We start from the raw sequence: 13,215 nt of genomic DNA, 5'->3' as shown, positions 1-13,215 counted from the left end.
TTGTACCTGTTCCTCACCAATTAATTTTCCCAGTCTAGATATATCACAATTGGTTTGTCTATCAGTCGATGGGTGTTTGGAGTACACTGAACATCCAAAGTATATAACTGATTAAAACCTTGTTTCGAGAGTCTGGAGAGATGGCTCGGCATTTACGAGCACTAACTGGCTCACAACCATCTGTGACGGGATCTGATGCCCACACAGCAATCCTTGCTAGCCCCTCTTAAGGCCTGAAATTCAATATGGCCAAAACACATAAAAAGTTGCTCAGTCTTGTTCAAATCCAAGGAAATGCAACTGATGATCACACTGAGGTACTATTTTGTATTTAACTGGTAAAAGATTAATATCTGCTAGTACCAGCACTACACCAAGGTGATCTCTTATGTTGTTGGGAAAGTGCATGAATGTTTCAAAAGGAAACAAAACAGCAACACCTGATAACAATTGACAGGAAATTCAGTAGTGAAGCTGGAAATCCAGCAAGCCCCAAGAGATTATACATTGAATGGTAGAATGGTACTCTTTTTTTTTTTTTTTTGAAATTGAGAAACAAACAATGGTCAACATTATTTATGTGCATGTGTATAAGGACAAGCCATAATAAACACATAAAGGAATGTTCAGCATTCCCAAGCAGATCCCAATTCACGATTGTAGCTAGTATGCTAGGCTGGGGGAGAAGAGGTGCAACTTAATGTTTTTAGGTTAGGGGAACTGTCAAGGAGTCCACTATAAACAAATACAAAGGAGTCCAGAGACTAATGAGAATAGTATGAATCAACAAATACAATTAATGATGTGAGTTTACCTTATATCCAAGTAAATGAGAAAGGTTACAGTTTACAGCATGACTTCATAATCACTCTTTTTCCATGTGAATGAAAAAAGGTGGACTTCATGAGAATAAAATATGTCAACTTGAGAAAGTCTGTTCTGTGGTGAAGCTGCCCAAGTCCTAACCGGTGTTGCCTCAGCCCTAACAAAAGATAGTAGCTAACTGCTGGAGCCCACTACAACTTCGAGGCATGGGAGCTCCTAGCGTCCTAACAGTCAAGTGCAGTTTGACTCGGGGGTGTGTCTCGCTCTATAGGGGGCGTGCCATTGTGCTTGGGGGCGTGTCTATCTCTGCGTAGGGGCGTGCCTCCCCGGGAAAGCGTGTCTAGCTTCCGTTGTTGCGTGGCTGGAGGGCCGGCTGTTCCTTAGAGTCATGCTAGGCGACGCGTTGTGGTGACGCCATCAGCCCCGCGCCGACCGAATCCTGTCGCGGAAGTGCGACTGGCGGCAGCTTTTTAGCTGAGGGGTGGTGTACTGCCAGCAGCATGTTACCTGCTATGAAAACCGTGGAGGCGGAAGAAGAGTACGCGGAGGATTGTCCCGAATTGGTCCCCATTGAGACCAAGCACCAAGAAAAAGAAGAAAATCTTGACTTCATCATTAAGATTCCAGTCACAATTGTCACCGGGTATTTAGGTAATTAACGGGGGGCTGCCGTGTCTCTTCAGGCACCCGGGCCTCCTGGCCGTGGACGAATCTTCGACGTAGGGGCTGGGGTCTGTCTCCTAGCATTTTCAGAGGCGGTTTTGAAACCCAGACTCACCTTTTAATTTTGTGGCCTCTTTGATAAGTTGTCTTACATTTGTGAAGCTCATCTCCCCTCAGTTTAGAATGGAAATAATAAAAATCACCCGAGTTTTCTCATCTGAAAAACAAAACAAAACAAAGCAAAACGGTCTATTGTTATTAAAGGATGCCCTGATCAAGAAAAGGAAAGGAAAACAAAGGTGCGGTCTGTACATTGTTTTACACCTTGCTTAGTGGATTGCATTTCATAGGAATCAAACTCTTCCAGCCATTAGTAGTATGTATTTACTGTCCTAAACTACCCACCTCCCATTTTGAGGGCTGCTTGCAAAACACTGTAAGAGATTGACTTAGAACAAGACCTTTGTTTTGAAAACTTTCCTAAGCTGGGGTCTTGAGGACACACAGGGGATACATGAAAACACATATATTTGCGAACATGTTGCAGTTTTCTGAAGGACAGTTCATGTGCTTTTTTTCTATGCAAACGTTTACAAATATCCTTTTAAAGCATTACAGTTAACAGAGGGGAACAACAAATAAGTGACTAGAAATGTAGAAAAATAAAAATTGTGGAAAAAAATATGAATCAAGTGGTACTCTCGTTCCTGTGTGTTGCAACAAACAAACTGGATGTTGGTACACCCTTTATATACGACTAAGAAATCAAAACTGGTGGTGCCTCCACACCACCAGTTTTGTCCCTTCTAGAGTCAGACCAAGGCTATTCTAGATTTTACTTGGGCTTCATTTTTATAAAGAAATAACATTTTAGATTCAGACGCTACTCTGTAGAAGTGGAGCAAATTCCTTGTCCAAAGAGTATACTTCAGACTTGCCCCTTTGCCTTTCTACATTTTGCTTACTGATAGGTGAAAGGAACAGTATAGGTAATGGTCTGAAGCTCCTTGTTACTGACTGAATCTAGGGCACGGTTTGCATCCTTTGCCTTTTGTTTTTGTTTGTTTGGGTTTTGTTTTGTTTTGGAAATACTGGGAACCCTGTCCCACTAGCCTCCTCCATTTTCTTATTTTTGCACCTATTTCTCTGGCTTCCATCCTTTGGTTTCATTTCTGTATAGTTTTTAATGTCTTACAGACATTTCCATACTTAACGTGTCCAAACACTAACATCTTCTCAAATCCTGCTCCTGAGATTCCCAACCTTCTGCAACACCAACAGTGTTTCTTCCTAACTACAGTAGTCCTGAGTCTCCTTGCTCTTTAATGTATCTTTGTGCTAGCCCTACCTTTTACTACAAAGTGTTAGGTTGATTGTTACATCCTTTAGTGGGTTCCACTTGGATCAAAATTTAGATTCCTTAGCAAGAACTCCAGGACTTCTGTGATCTGGTTCCTGCCTACCCCTTTAGCCTGTCAGATGGCCCAACACATTGAATTTACTTCTTAGGTAGTTCTTAACCTTCCTCATGCTATAGCCCTTTAATACAGTTCCTCGTGTTCTAGTTAAACACCCCACCACCACCATAAAATTATTTTGTTGCTACTTCATAACTAATTTTGCTACTGTTACAAATTATGAATATCTGATATGTAGGATGATCTTCGGTGACCCCTGTGAAAGTCATTTGACTCCATCAAAGGGGTCAGGACACAAAGGTTGAAAACTACTGTCTTAAAAGTACTGCTTAGAATAATTCTTCCTGTAACTACTCTAGCTAGATAGCCCTTTTAAGTTCTCCATAGTATTTTGTATGTCTCCTGTTGAATAATCAACCTGCAACAAAATAGCTTTCTAATTTATACCTAAGTCCTCCATTATCTTCCCCCACTTAACATTTTTAAGCTCCATGGAGGCAGAAACTTCAATTTGGTGCATGTTAGATGCTTTTGAATGAATGTGAGTTATATTACAATGTCCTTTTCTTCATAATGTGATTAATTACTAAGCCCTAATAAATCTCTTACATTCATAGCTTTCAACTTTCTCATTGGCCTATACATAATTATGTTCAAGGCCTCCTGCTTTAAAAATTTCCTCATCGTTCTGTGTTCTTAAATCTGTCTCTCCTACACGATTATGTTGAGCTCCTCAAAGCATTTTATTTTTTTTTTATTTTTTTTTCTTCTTTTTTTCGGAGCTGGGGACCGAACCCAGGGCCTTGCGCTTGCTAGGCAAGCGCTCTACCACTGAGCTAAATCCCCAACCCCTCCTCAAAGCATTTTAAAGAGTCATCTCTTCAAAAAAGGAATATGACTTAAAATGTTGAAGATATTAGTACCCTGATATTCCCTTACTATCTCCTAGTTATACCTTAGGAAATTTGCAAATGAATTTTAGTAGACATGTGCAAACTATGTGTAAAAACATCAGCATTACTGCTTGTGACAGCAAAATATTGGGGACAATGAAAATGGCCACCTACATAAAAATGAATGATATATTCCAATAATTGAACTGCTGTGCAGTTAAGGTATTGTTTAAAGGTATTTTTAAAAAACCTATTTCATTATGAACTTGGGAATTTTGGTTCACAAGATTAATTTTTTTTTTTCTGCTTGAAATGAACAAACTAGGTCTGTTATGCCACCTGCTGGATAAAGTTAGTGTAGTCTTAGGAATTTCTCTCCTGAGTAGGCTGCTGTGTATAGTTACTACCTCTGTATTCTGTTTCATAGAATCAGTTTTACAATAATAGACTGCTTAAGCATGTTAAAAGTAACTATATAGGCAACCTGAATTTATAGCTAGTTCATGGATGTTAAAATAAGTTGGATAAATTTAGGGAAGTAACTATTTTTACTTAAGAAAGGGCATATGAAAGAAATTGACTTTTTAAAAATAGGTGACATTTCTTAGAAGCCATAATTCATTAACTTTTTAATGAATATAAAATGTAGACACCTTTCATTGCTGTATAAGTTATGAAGAAGGTATTATTTTAGTCGTATTAAGTTAGAAAACTGCCTCAACTTGTAAGATTATTTATAATTATGTATAAGATATGTATAAATAATAATTTCAAAGTTTTCAAAGGTTTTTTAGTCTCTTCTGTAAAGTCCTCTGTATTGTTTTTAAGTAAAAAAAAGGCACATAAATTCGTAGAAACACTAAGACATTTTACATTCTTTTTGTGTCCTCAAAATTAGTGTTCAACTTTGGTTGCTTTAATATATTTTATAGGTGCTGGAAAGACAACACTTCTGAATTACATTCTGACAGAACAACATAATAGGAAAATAGCAGTGATCTTAAATGAATTTGGAGAAGGTAAGTGAAGCTCAATAACTGTTATGTTCAGTAACATTTGTGACGCTTTATTCTACTGCTGCATTGATGCGCTGTACTTAAAGCTAAGATTGGATGGTATATAATATGAGGTCACTATAAATAGTTTCAGAAAAATAGGATTAATTTTTATTAATTAGCCCGTAGTGGCGAAAGACGACAAGAGAGGCCCTGCCCTCAGCAGGTGAGAACCAACTTCCAAAAGTTTGACCTACACATATAGTCCATCTCCATTAAACACAGTCCCCGCCCCATACCCACCCCCCACCCCCCACCCCCCACCCCCACAAATAAGTAAAATACATTTAAAGAGATCGATTGATTAATTGTGGTGCAAGGTTTTCTCTAAGCTAAGAACTGCCTTTCTGAGCTATGCCTTCAGCCATTAAAAAAAAAAAAAAAAGGAAGGATTTTTAATAGTGCTTTTTCTAGCTTTTTATTAATTAATATTTTATTGTACACTAGTTATGTTTACTTTTTATTTCTTACTGGTTTTCTTTATTTTGTAGTTTTTATGGTTTTTGACTTTTGCAACATCTCCCGAACTTCCTTTATTAATGTTTTGTATAGCTTAGTATTATATAATACTCTATCATCAGCCAACTAAAGCATGAATAGAAAATACATGTTTTTGTTTTGTTTGGTCTTTAAAACTTTTCCCTGGCATTGGTACATTGTATGTAAAACATCTAAAATCATTCTTGTGATAAACATCTCATGTGTATTTTATTTCCCAGGTAAACCTTACTATAAGACTTTTTAATTGAATAAAAGTTTAATTTTTAAATTGCTACATGATACTTTAGCCAAAAACCTTTGTGGGAATGAAGCAGAGTCTTAATGAATATTTAGAATCCTGAACAACCTTAGAACAGGAACCACCGATTTAGTATGGAATTAAAAGAGAAACAGCCTCACAAGAGAAGAACGTAAATCTCAAAGGACTCAGCGTCTCAGTATAATTAGAAAGTGGACAGTAGATGAGAAGAAAAATGTTTTCAGGGTAGTTCCTTTATTAAAAAATGGGACTGAGCAAGTGAGAGTCCTAAGGAGGATGGAGACATATTTATCGTCTTCCTAGAACTTAAATTATTTGTTTAATATATTTTATGTAAATAAGTGGTTTTGCCTGCATGTCTGTTTACATACCACGTGAATGCCTGGTGCCTATGGAGGTCAGAAGACGGTGTTAGGTCCCCTGGAACTAGAGTTATAGCCAGTTACGAGCTGCCATATCAGTGCTGAGAATCAAACCCAGGTCCTCTGTAAGACCAACAAGTGTTCTTATCCCCTGAGCCCTCTCTTCAGCCTCTATTCATTTAATTTTTAAAGGTATTTTTAGTTCTGTGTACACGTGTGTGTTTGTGTGTGCAGGCCCTTGGAGGCCTTAAGTAGACCTTGACTCCCCTGGAGCTGGAGTTCCAGGTAGATGTGAGCCATCCACTGTTGAGTGTGGTTCTGGGAACTGAACTCCGGTGCTCTGCAAGAGCAGCAGATGCTCTTAACCACTGAACCTCAGATTGTTCAGCTCTTGTCTTACAGTCCTGAGATCAGGTCTCACTGATCAGCCTAGGCTGATGTGGCACAGTTGTATCTTAAACTGCAGATCCTTCTGCCTCTGACTCCTCAGTGTTGGATTACAGGTATATATACCGTGCCTGGCTCTATTTAAGTTTTATAGAAAGAAAAGTTGAAATCATCTAGCATACCATAATTTAAATATTTACTGAATTAAATACTTACTTTGGGTTTGATTTTGTTTGAAAGAAGAGGGATTCTGGCCTGCACCACAGAAGAGTCATCAATGTACTTCATGAGACTTTTAAGCCATTAGTAAAATGTGAAGTTTTATTGATTGTTTAGAGCTATGAAAGAATACATGTTCTAAGCTATAGTTTCTGTGTTATAATTTTCTGTTCAGAACTATTTCTGAACTTCCTTGGTTTTATTGTTTGTTTGTTTTTTGTTTTAGCTAGTGAACATAATATAAAAACTGTCTCTTTATATTTCTAGGGAATGCAGTAGAGAAATCCTTAGCTGTCAGTCAAGGAGGAGAACTCTATGAAGAATGGCTGGAACTTAGAAACGGTTGCCTCTGCTGTTCGGTCAAGTAAGGAGTGGGTTTACTATGTGCCTGTTGGCTGACTTAAGATGTCTGCTGATTATATTTCCAGCTTCGATTTTCCTTTATAAATTTAACTGAATTTACTTATATAGCATGTACCATTGTATTTTTGGGTAGGATATAAATTTATTAGATTGTATCTTCTTTGTTTCTTGCTATTTTCCATTTGTTCTAATGTTTCTATTTTTTCCTTGGAATTTTAAAACTTATTTTCAGTGTCATATTTTCTATATAAAGAAAGATTATTCTGAGTTTAATGCATCATCAGTCTTATTTCCAAGTATTCAACCTCCTTTTTTTCCTTAAAATTTTTATTTTTATATCTGCCTGCATATATGTATGCCTGTGTACCACATTCATGAATGGTGCCCACAGTCCAAAGAGAGCACCAAATGCCTTGAAATTAGAGTTACAGAAAGTCGTAAGCCACTAGCTTGGTGGTATGACTTTAACTCTGTTTCTCTGGAAGACCAGCAATTGCTCCTACCCACTGAGCCATCTCTCCAGCCTCTAGGCATTCAACCTTTTTAAAATAAAAGAGAGAATAATCATGGGCTGTGAGATGTCTCTGTGGGTAAAGTGCTTCCACACAAGCTTGAGGACCTGAGTTTAAAACCCCAGTACCAACATGGAAAGCCAAGGATGGTAGTGTGAGTTACCCAATGCTGGGTAGGCTGGGACTGGTAGATCCCTGGAGATCCCTGGTCTGGCAGGGATGAAAGCTGATTGGTAAGCTCCAAGTACAAGTGAGAGACCTTGTCAGAAAAAAAATAAGGTAGAAAGATACCCAACATTGGTATCTGTCTTCTATGTACACATGTGAATTTACATGTCACTACACATGCTGATACATACAAGCATGTAAGAAAGAGGAAAGAACCAGCCAAGACTGATGGCAGAGTTGTAATCTGAGTTACTCGAGAGGCTGATACAGGAGGATTCTAAATTCAAGGCCTACCTGGGCTACCAAGTGAGTGAAAGCTAGCCTGGGGAACTTAGTGAGATCCTGCAACAACCAGAAAAGTAAAAAGAAGATTGGGACTGTAGCTAAGTCGTAGCAGACTTGCTTAGCATGTGTGTGGCCCTGTGTTCAAATCCTAGTAAGAGCATAGAAACAGAGAGAAAAAACATGTCTCAGCATACGTTTCCAGGGGCAGTGTCTATTTTGTTTACTAAACTGCCATAAGTCCTAGAAGAGTACCTGATGGACAACAGCAACTCAGATAAATCATTTGATAAAATAAACTCTTGGATAAATTATCACAGTTACTACTTGTCCTATTGATTTTTCTATACAATAGCGAATTGTTTCTCCTGTTATTTATGATCTTAGATGTTTGACACTGAGTCAAACTTTTTGGAAAGAGGAAGTAGTTATAAAGTCTTTCTTAACCAAAAGGCAACACATTCAGTGTTTGGCCTTACTTTTGGTATTATAAGAATGAAAAATTGGTAATAAAAGCCTATAATGCCACAGTTTGGGGGGTGGAAGCAGGAGATTGACAGTTCCAGGCCAGGCTCAGCTGCATAGTTAGATATATTCTCTCTCTCTCTCTCTCTCTCTCTCTCTCTCTCTCTCTCTCTCTCTCTTTAAGAAATTATGTTGTATCCTAATTCAGACTAGAGTTAAATAGTAAGTAATGACATTTCTTTAATTTCAATTTAATCATTTTCCTTATTGAACTACTAAAGCTGTAAAATAAATACTGACTTCTGTTAGCTATTGTCTTGCTTTTTCTCATAATAAAGTATTAACTTATTATATCATTTCTATCTGTATTTGCACCTGTTTTTTTTCTTGTTAAGTATTGGACATTTTATTAGAATTTAAATTTGTATGTACTTGAGAGTATTTTTGTGTTGTATTGTTGACTATATTTTCAGATATTTTAGATTTAAAAATGTTTAGTTATTAGTTATTACTGTGTTTTTGGTATTTTCCAGGGACAATGGCCTTAAAGCTATAGAGAATCTGATGCAGAAGAAGGGCAAGTTTGATTACATACTCTTAGAGACCACTGGGCTAGCAGATCCTGGTAAGAAATGACATTATTAAACACCAATAAATACTTCTTTGAGACCTTAGAGAAATATTTGAAATAGGTATTTTTTACACATGTTTGTGTGGAGTGTGTTCATGAATGTTCAAATGTGTGGGGCTCATGTGTGTGCCTGTTCACGAAGAGACTCGAGGTTGACACATCTTCAGTTGCCTTCTTTCTTATGTATTGATGAAGCAGGGTCTCTCAGTGAAGTGAGTTTGTCACTTTGGCTGGTCTGGCTGGCCACCTCATTCCAGGGATCCCTGTTTCTGGCTTCTGTTTATTTACTTCACCAATGGAATTACATGTAGGTAGTCATGCTTACCTAGCTTTTCTGCGAACATTTTGGATCTAGTCTTTACGTTTGCACAGCAAGTCCTTTACCTGTCAAGCCATTTCGCCAGCCCTAGAACTGTACTCTGGATTTAATTTTTGTTGTTGTTCCAAGGAAGAGAAATTCTAGCTTGCCTCACAGGACAGTCATCAGTGTATGCTTGAGACGTTTAAGCTATTAATAGGATTTAAAGTTTACCAATTGATTTGGAGTCGTTGGTAGGAATGAGTTATGATTTTTGGTAGACATTTATTTTATCTGTATGTATGTGCGTGTATCATATGTGTTCAGTATCATATGTGTTCAGTGACCAAAGAAGCCAGAAGTGGGTGTTAAATCCCCTGGGACTGGAGTTATAGGTGGTCGTGAGCTGCTTGACATGGATTCTCTTGAGATCAAGTAGGGCAACAATGGTCACTTAAAAATAATTAGGTCCCAAATGTTTGTATAATACATCAAATGTTACTAGAATCAGGTCCCAAACAATTGTGATCTAGTGAAAGTGTAGAAACTTGGTTTGATTTTTAGCAATTTTTTTGTAAGCTTTATTTGAGGACATTTTCATTTGAAATTATTCTGTTCTAATACAGAATTTCCATAATGAATTTTATTTTGGTTGTTTAGTCTATTTTTCTTTTTAAAATTATATTAATTTGTTTATCTATTTATAAGGAAAGTTGGCTAGAGGGGATGAGGGAGGAAGAGGATAATAGAAAATGAATGAATATGAATAAGTGAGCATGAATATGAATTTGTATGCTGTGGTAAGTGTGGAGTTCAGAGGAGAACCTGTAGGACTCAGCTCTCTTTCTCCACCATGCTGGACGGCTTTCTCTCTTTACCATGTGGGTCCTGGAACTTGAGCTGAAGGTATCGGGTTTGGCAGTGTGCACCCTTGCCGACTAGGCCATCTCACTGGCCTCTAATTTTCTTTTTACTGTTTTTTAGTACCTTGCACGTGCTAGGTATGTGCTCTGCTGCTAAGCTATGCCCTATGCCCTTAACCCTGTTTTAATTGTTCTGGTGTATCATTGCAGCTGCGTTTACTCTGAGGAACCTTCATTTCCTTATGTTACTAATCCCCATACTTGTTTATCCATTCACTATTATTGTAAGCACATGTATCGGTTAAGCAGTGATGCTGTTTAATTATTCCAAAGTGCAAATCCTCCTTTTATATTACTCTACTCTTTTCTTGTGTTCAAGCTTGTTTTGTGTAGTATTGTTGCTTTCAAGTTCTTTGCTATGAAGAGCTACCTCAAACTTTTATTTGGTGCCTTAGACTATGTTTCCTTGAAGAATCCCTTGCCATTTGTCTGTCCTACTAAATTGCTCCTTCCTTTCCCTTCCTGACATTTATCTGTATTTATTTTCCTCTGCTGTAATCACATACATGCATTTGTGCCTGGTGTAGGAAAGTCAGAGGACTTTCCTTTACCTGTGTGCATTGATGAGGAATTCCCCTTAATAGCGTCAGTATCTTACCCAAACATGTTTTCTTGAGCACCAGTTTGAAAGCTGGATATTACTGGGACACGAGAGGAGGGAAGCTGTGGCAACTGGTGACAGACAGATAGATGAGATACAATGGCTGTTAGTTTCTGCCCACAAATCCCTAGTACGGCTGTCTTGGGTTGCTCCACTAACCTAGTAGTACATAGTCAATTATTGCTGCTGTGGGCATCTTCAGACCTCAGAAATCTCACTCCTTATCCTCTCAGTCCTACAAAGCAAATCCCCCCAACTATAGAAGTGACTTTATAAAAAAAAAAGTTATTCTTGAAATATTTGTTGTTATCATTGACTTTCCCCTTCATTACTTTGCAGTTAGTTCAGTGTCTTGTCTTTTGAGGAGTTATGTAGGGCTCTGGTGCCGAGGTGCTCTTTCACAGATCTCTCACTGGACTAGGTGTGTGGTTTCCGGTGAGGGGGAGAGAACTCAGGCAGGGATGGGGGTACTGCTTCTGCTGCCTCCTGCTGCTGGTCTTTCCCCCCTTGCACCACTGCCGCTGCAGGCTCAGCCAGCCGGAGACTGAACTAGCTGGCCAAGGGGTGCAGGGGAGCTTCTGGAGGCGATTTCAGGGAGAGCAGATCTCTTCCCCAAGCAGCAGTGTTACAGCTCTTATGACGGAAGCTCTCAGACGATGGAATAATTCCCGCACACCTTTAATCCTGTACACGACCCTTAAATACAGTTTTTGGACGGGTCGGGGTCTGGCAGCAGGTACTTGCTATTGGTTTGGCCTGAGAGCCTAGGAAGACCTCATCTACATATTTGGAGGTGTGGTCCTGCTTCTGTGTTTGAACTGACTTGAGCCTACGTGACCTATGGTCACATCCTCACCTGTGGAGGAGGGGTTTTGGGGCATTGTCCTCTGCAACTGATCTGTCTTGAGCCTATGTAACCTGTGGTCATGTCCTTCCTTGCCTATGGAGGAGAGGCTCAAGGCATTGCCCTACATGACTAGTCTGTCTCAAACCTCTCTACAGGGATCTTTGGGGTCACAGCTACGTGAGGCCCTGATATTCTGGGAGAATGGGAAAGCACCCGCCGTTCCTTTTAGGGTTTCCCAGGGATTCGACCTATTTCGAACAGGAATCAGGGTACCTTTCACTGCCTGCCGCCCCACAGAGTTATTTCTGTTAAAGTAGTAGGGTTTTGTAATCTATTCTTCTGTATCCTCTTTTTGGAGGTGGGAGTTGAGTTAGGGAAGGACCACAGTAAGTCACTGTCTTTCGTTCTGTTGCTGTGGAGACACTTTGACCACCACTACTGTTAGAAAGGAAAGCGCTTAACTGAGACTTGGTCAGAGTTTAGTCCATTATCCTCATGGTGGGGACCGTAGCAGCACACAGGCAGATAATGGTAGCTGAGGGTTCTATATCCAGATCCAAAGGCAGCAGGAAAGATCTGATTTGAGCTTTTGAAACCCTGAAGGTCACCCCCTGTGACATGCTCCTCTAGCAAGGCCACACCTACTCCAGCAAGACTACACTTCCTGATTCCTGATAAGTAACACCATTCCCTAATGACCAAGCAATCAAATATATGAGTCTGTGGGGCCCTTCTTATTCAAACTATCACAGTCCCATAGAAACTTTGTTTCTAATTTTGGCTATTACTCTTATAATAAAATTTATGGTTAGGAATCTGATATTTTCTTATTATTTGGTTGTTCTGATAAAATTTTGACATGTAAATTTTTTTAAAAAAATTTGTTTAATTGGGTTTTGAAGAAGGAAGATTCTGTAATGTAGTTCAGAATTTCTCAGCCTTGACACAAATTATAGATTGTCCAGTTATCTTCTGTGAGGGGCGCTATCTTGAGCATTATAGAGTGTATAACAGCATCCCTAGCCTCTACCTACTAGATGCCAGTAGCATATTTCTAGAGGCAGCTGAGATTATCTTCAGACATCACCTAATAGTCCTTGGGAGAAGAATCTCATACTCCATTCTATCATCTTTGCTACTTCTGTGAACCTACAGATGGTTCTTGTGTATCCTGTAAGGATTGTATTACATGGGAGTAACGTTTAAAATAAAAACTCCTGTATAAATTGACAATTCATCTTGGTAAAAATTAAAACTTAAAGCCATTTACTTGAATAAAAAGAAATTAGTTTCTAAAGTTATAAAACTATGATGTTAACATACCTATGTATTTGTGAAGAAATTAATAATTTTTTGTATCACTGTTTGGTGTCATGATGCAGTAGATTTTCTCTTTTCTCCTTTATTAATTAAAACCATGTTTTTAGCCAAGAAAGTGGAAATAATTCTTATTGGCAATTCAGTTGTTTCTCACTTAGGAGATTGACACTCTCCAGTTCTTAGCTAAATAATTGTCATGGTAAAGTAATTTCCTTGAAGAGGA

At 38.6% G+C, this 13,215-nt stretch overlaps 1 protein-coding gene and 1 long non-coding RNA gene across 10 annotated transcripts in view; one reads left to right on the top strand and one right to left on the bottom strand.

The window, feature by feature from the left end:
• LOC102556915 (uncharacterized) overlaps positions 1-1,069 on the bottom strand; it is a 28,249-nt gene extending 27,180 nt beyond the window's left edge. For all 4 annotated transcript variants that reach the window (XR_015653119.1, XR_015653117.1, XR_015653118.1 and 1 more), the window contains exon 1: positions 815-1,069. This is a non-coding gene — a long non-coding RNA (uncharacterized LOC102556915). The remainder of the gene's footprint in view (positions 1-814) is intronic.
• A 175-nt stretch (positions 1,070-1,244) lies between these two features.
• Positions 1,245-13,215, top strand: part of Zng1a (Zn regulated GTPase metalloprotein activator 1A) — a 42,451-nt gene continuing 30,480 nt past the window's right edge. For 5 of the 6 annotated variants that reach the window (XR_015648920.1, XR_015648918.1, XM_087604411.1 and 2 more), the window contains exons 1-4: positions 1,245-1,476; positions 4,732-4,818; positions 6,850-6,946; positions 8,906-8,997. Coding sequence is in view for 4 of the 6 variants with exons in the window: in XM_087604411.1 (XP_087460537.1) it covers positions 1,326-1,476; positions 4,732-4,818; positions 6,850-6,946; positions 8,906-8,997 (427 nt within the window). In the remaining 2 variants the exon portion in view is untranslated. 6 annotated transcript variants of the gene reach the window in all.

The sequence above is a fragment of the Rattus norvegicus genome, chromosome 1 (assembly GCF_021556685.1).
Source record: "Rattus norvegicus strain SHRSP/BbbUtx chromosome 1, alternate assembly SHRSP_T2T, whole genome shotgun sequence".
Lineage (NCBI taxonomy): Eukaryota > Metazoa > Chordata > Mammalia > Rodentia > Muridae > Rattus > Rattus norvegicus.
This window is presented reverse-complemented; position numbering and strand designations above follow the sequence as displayed.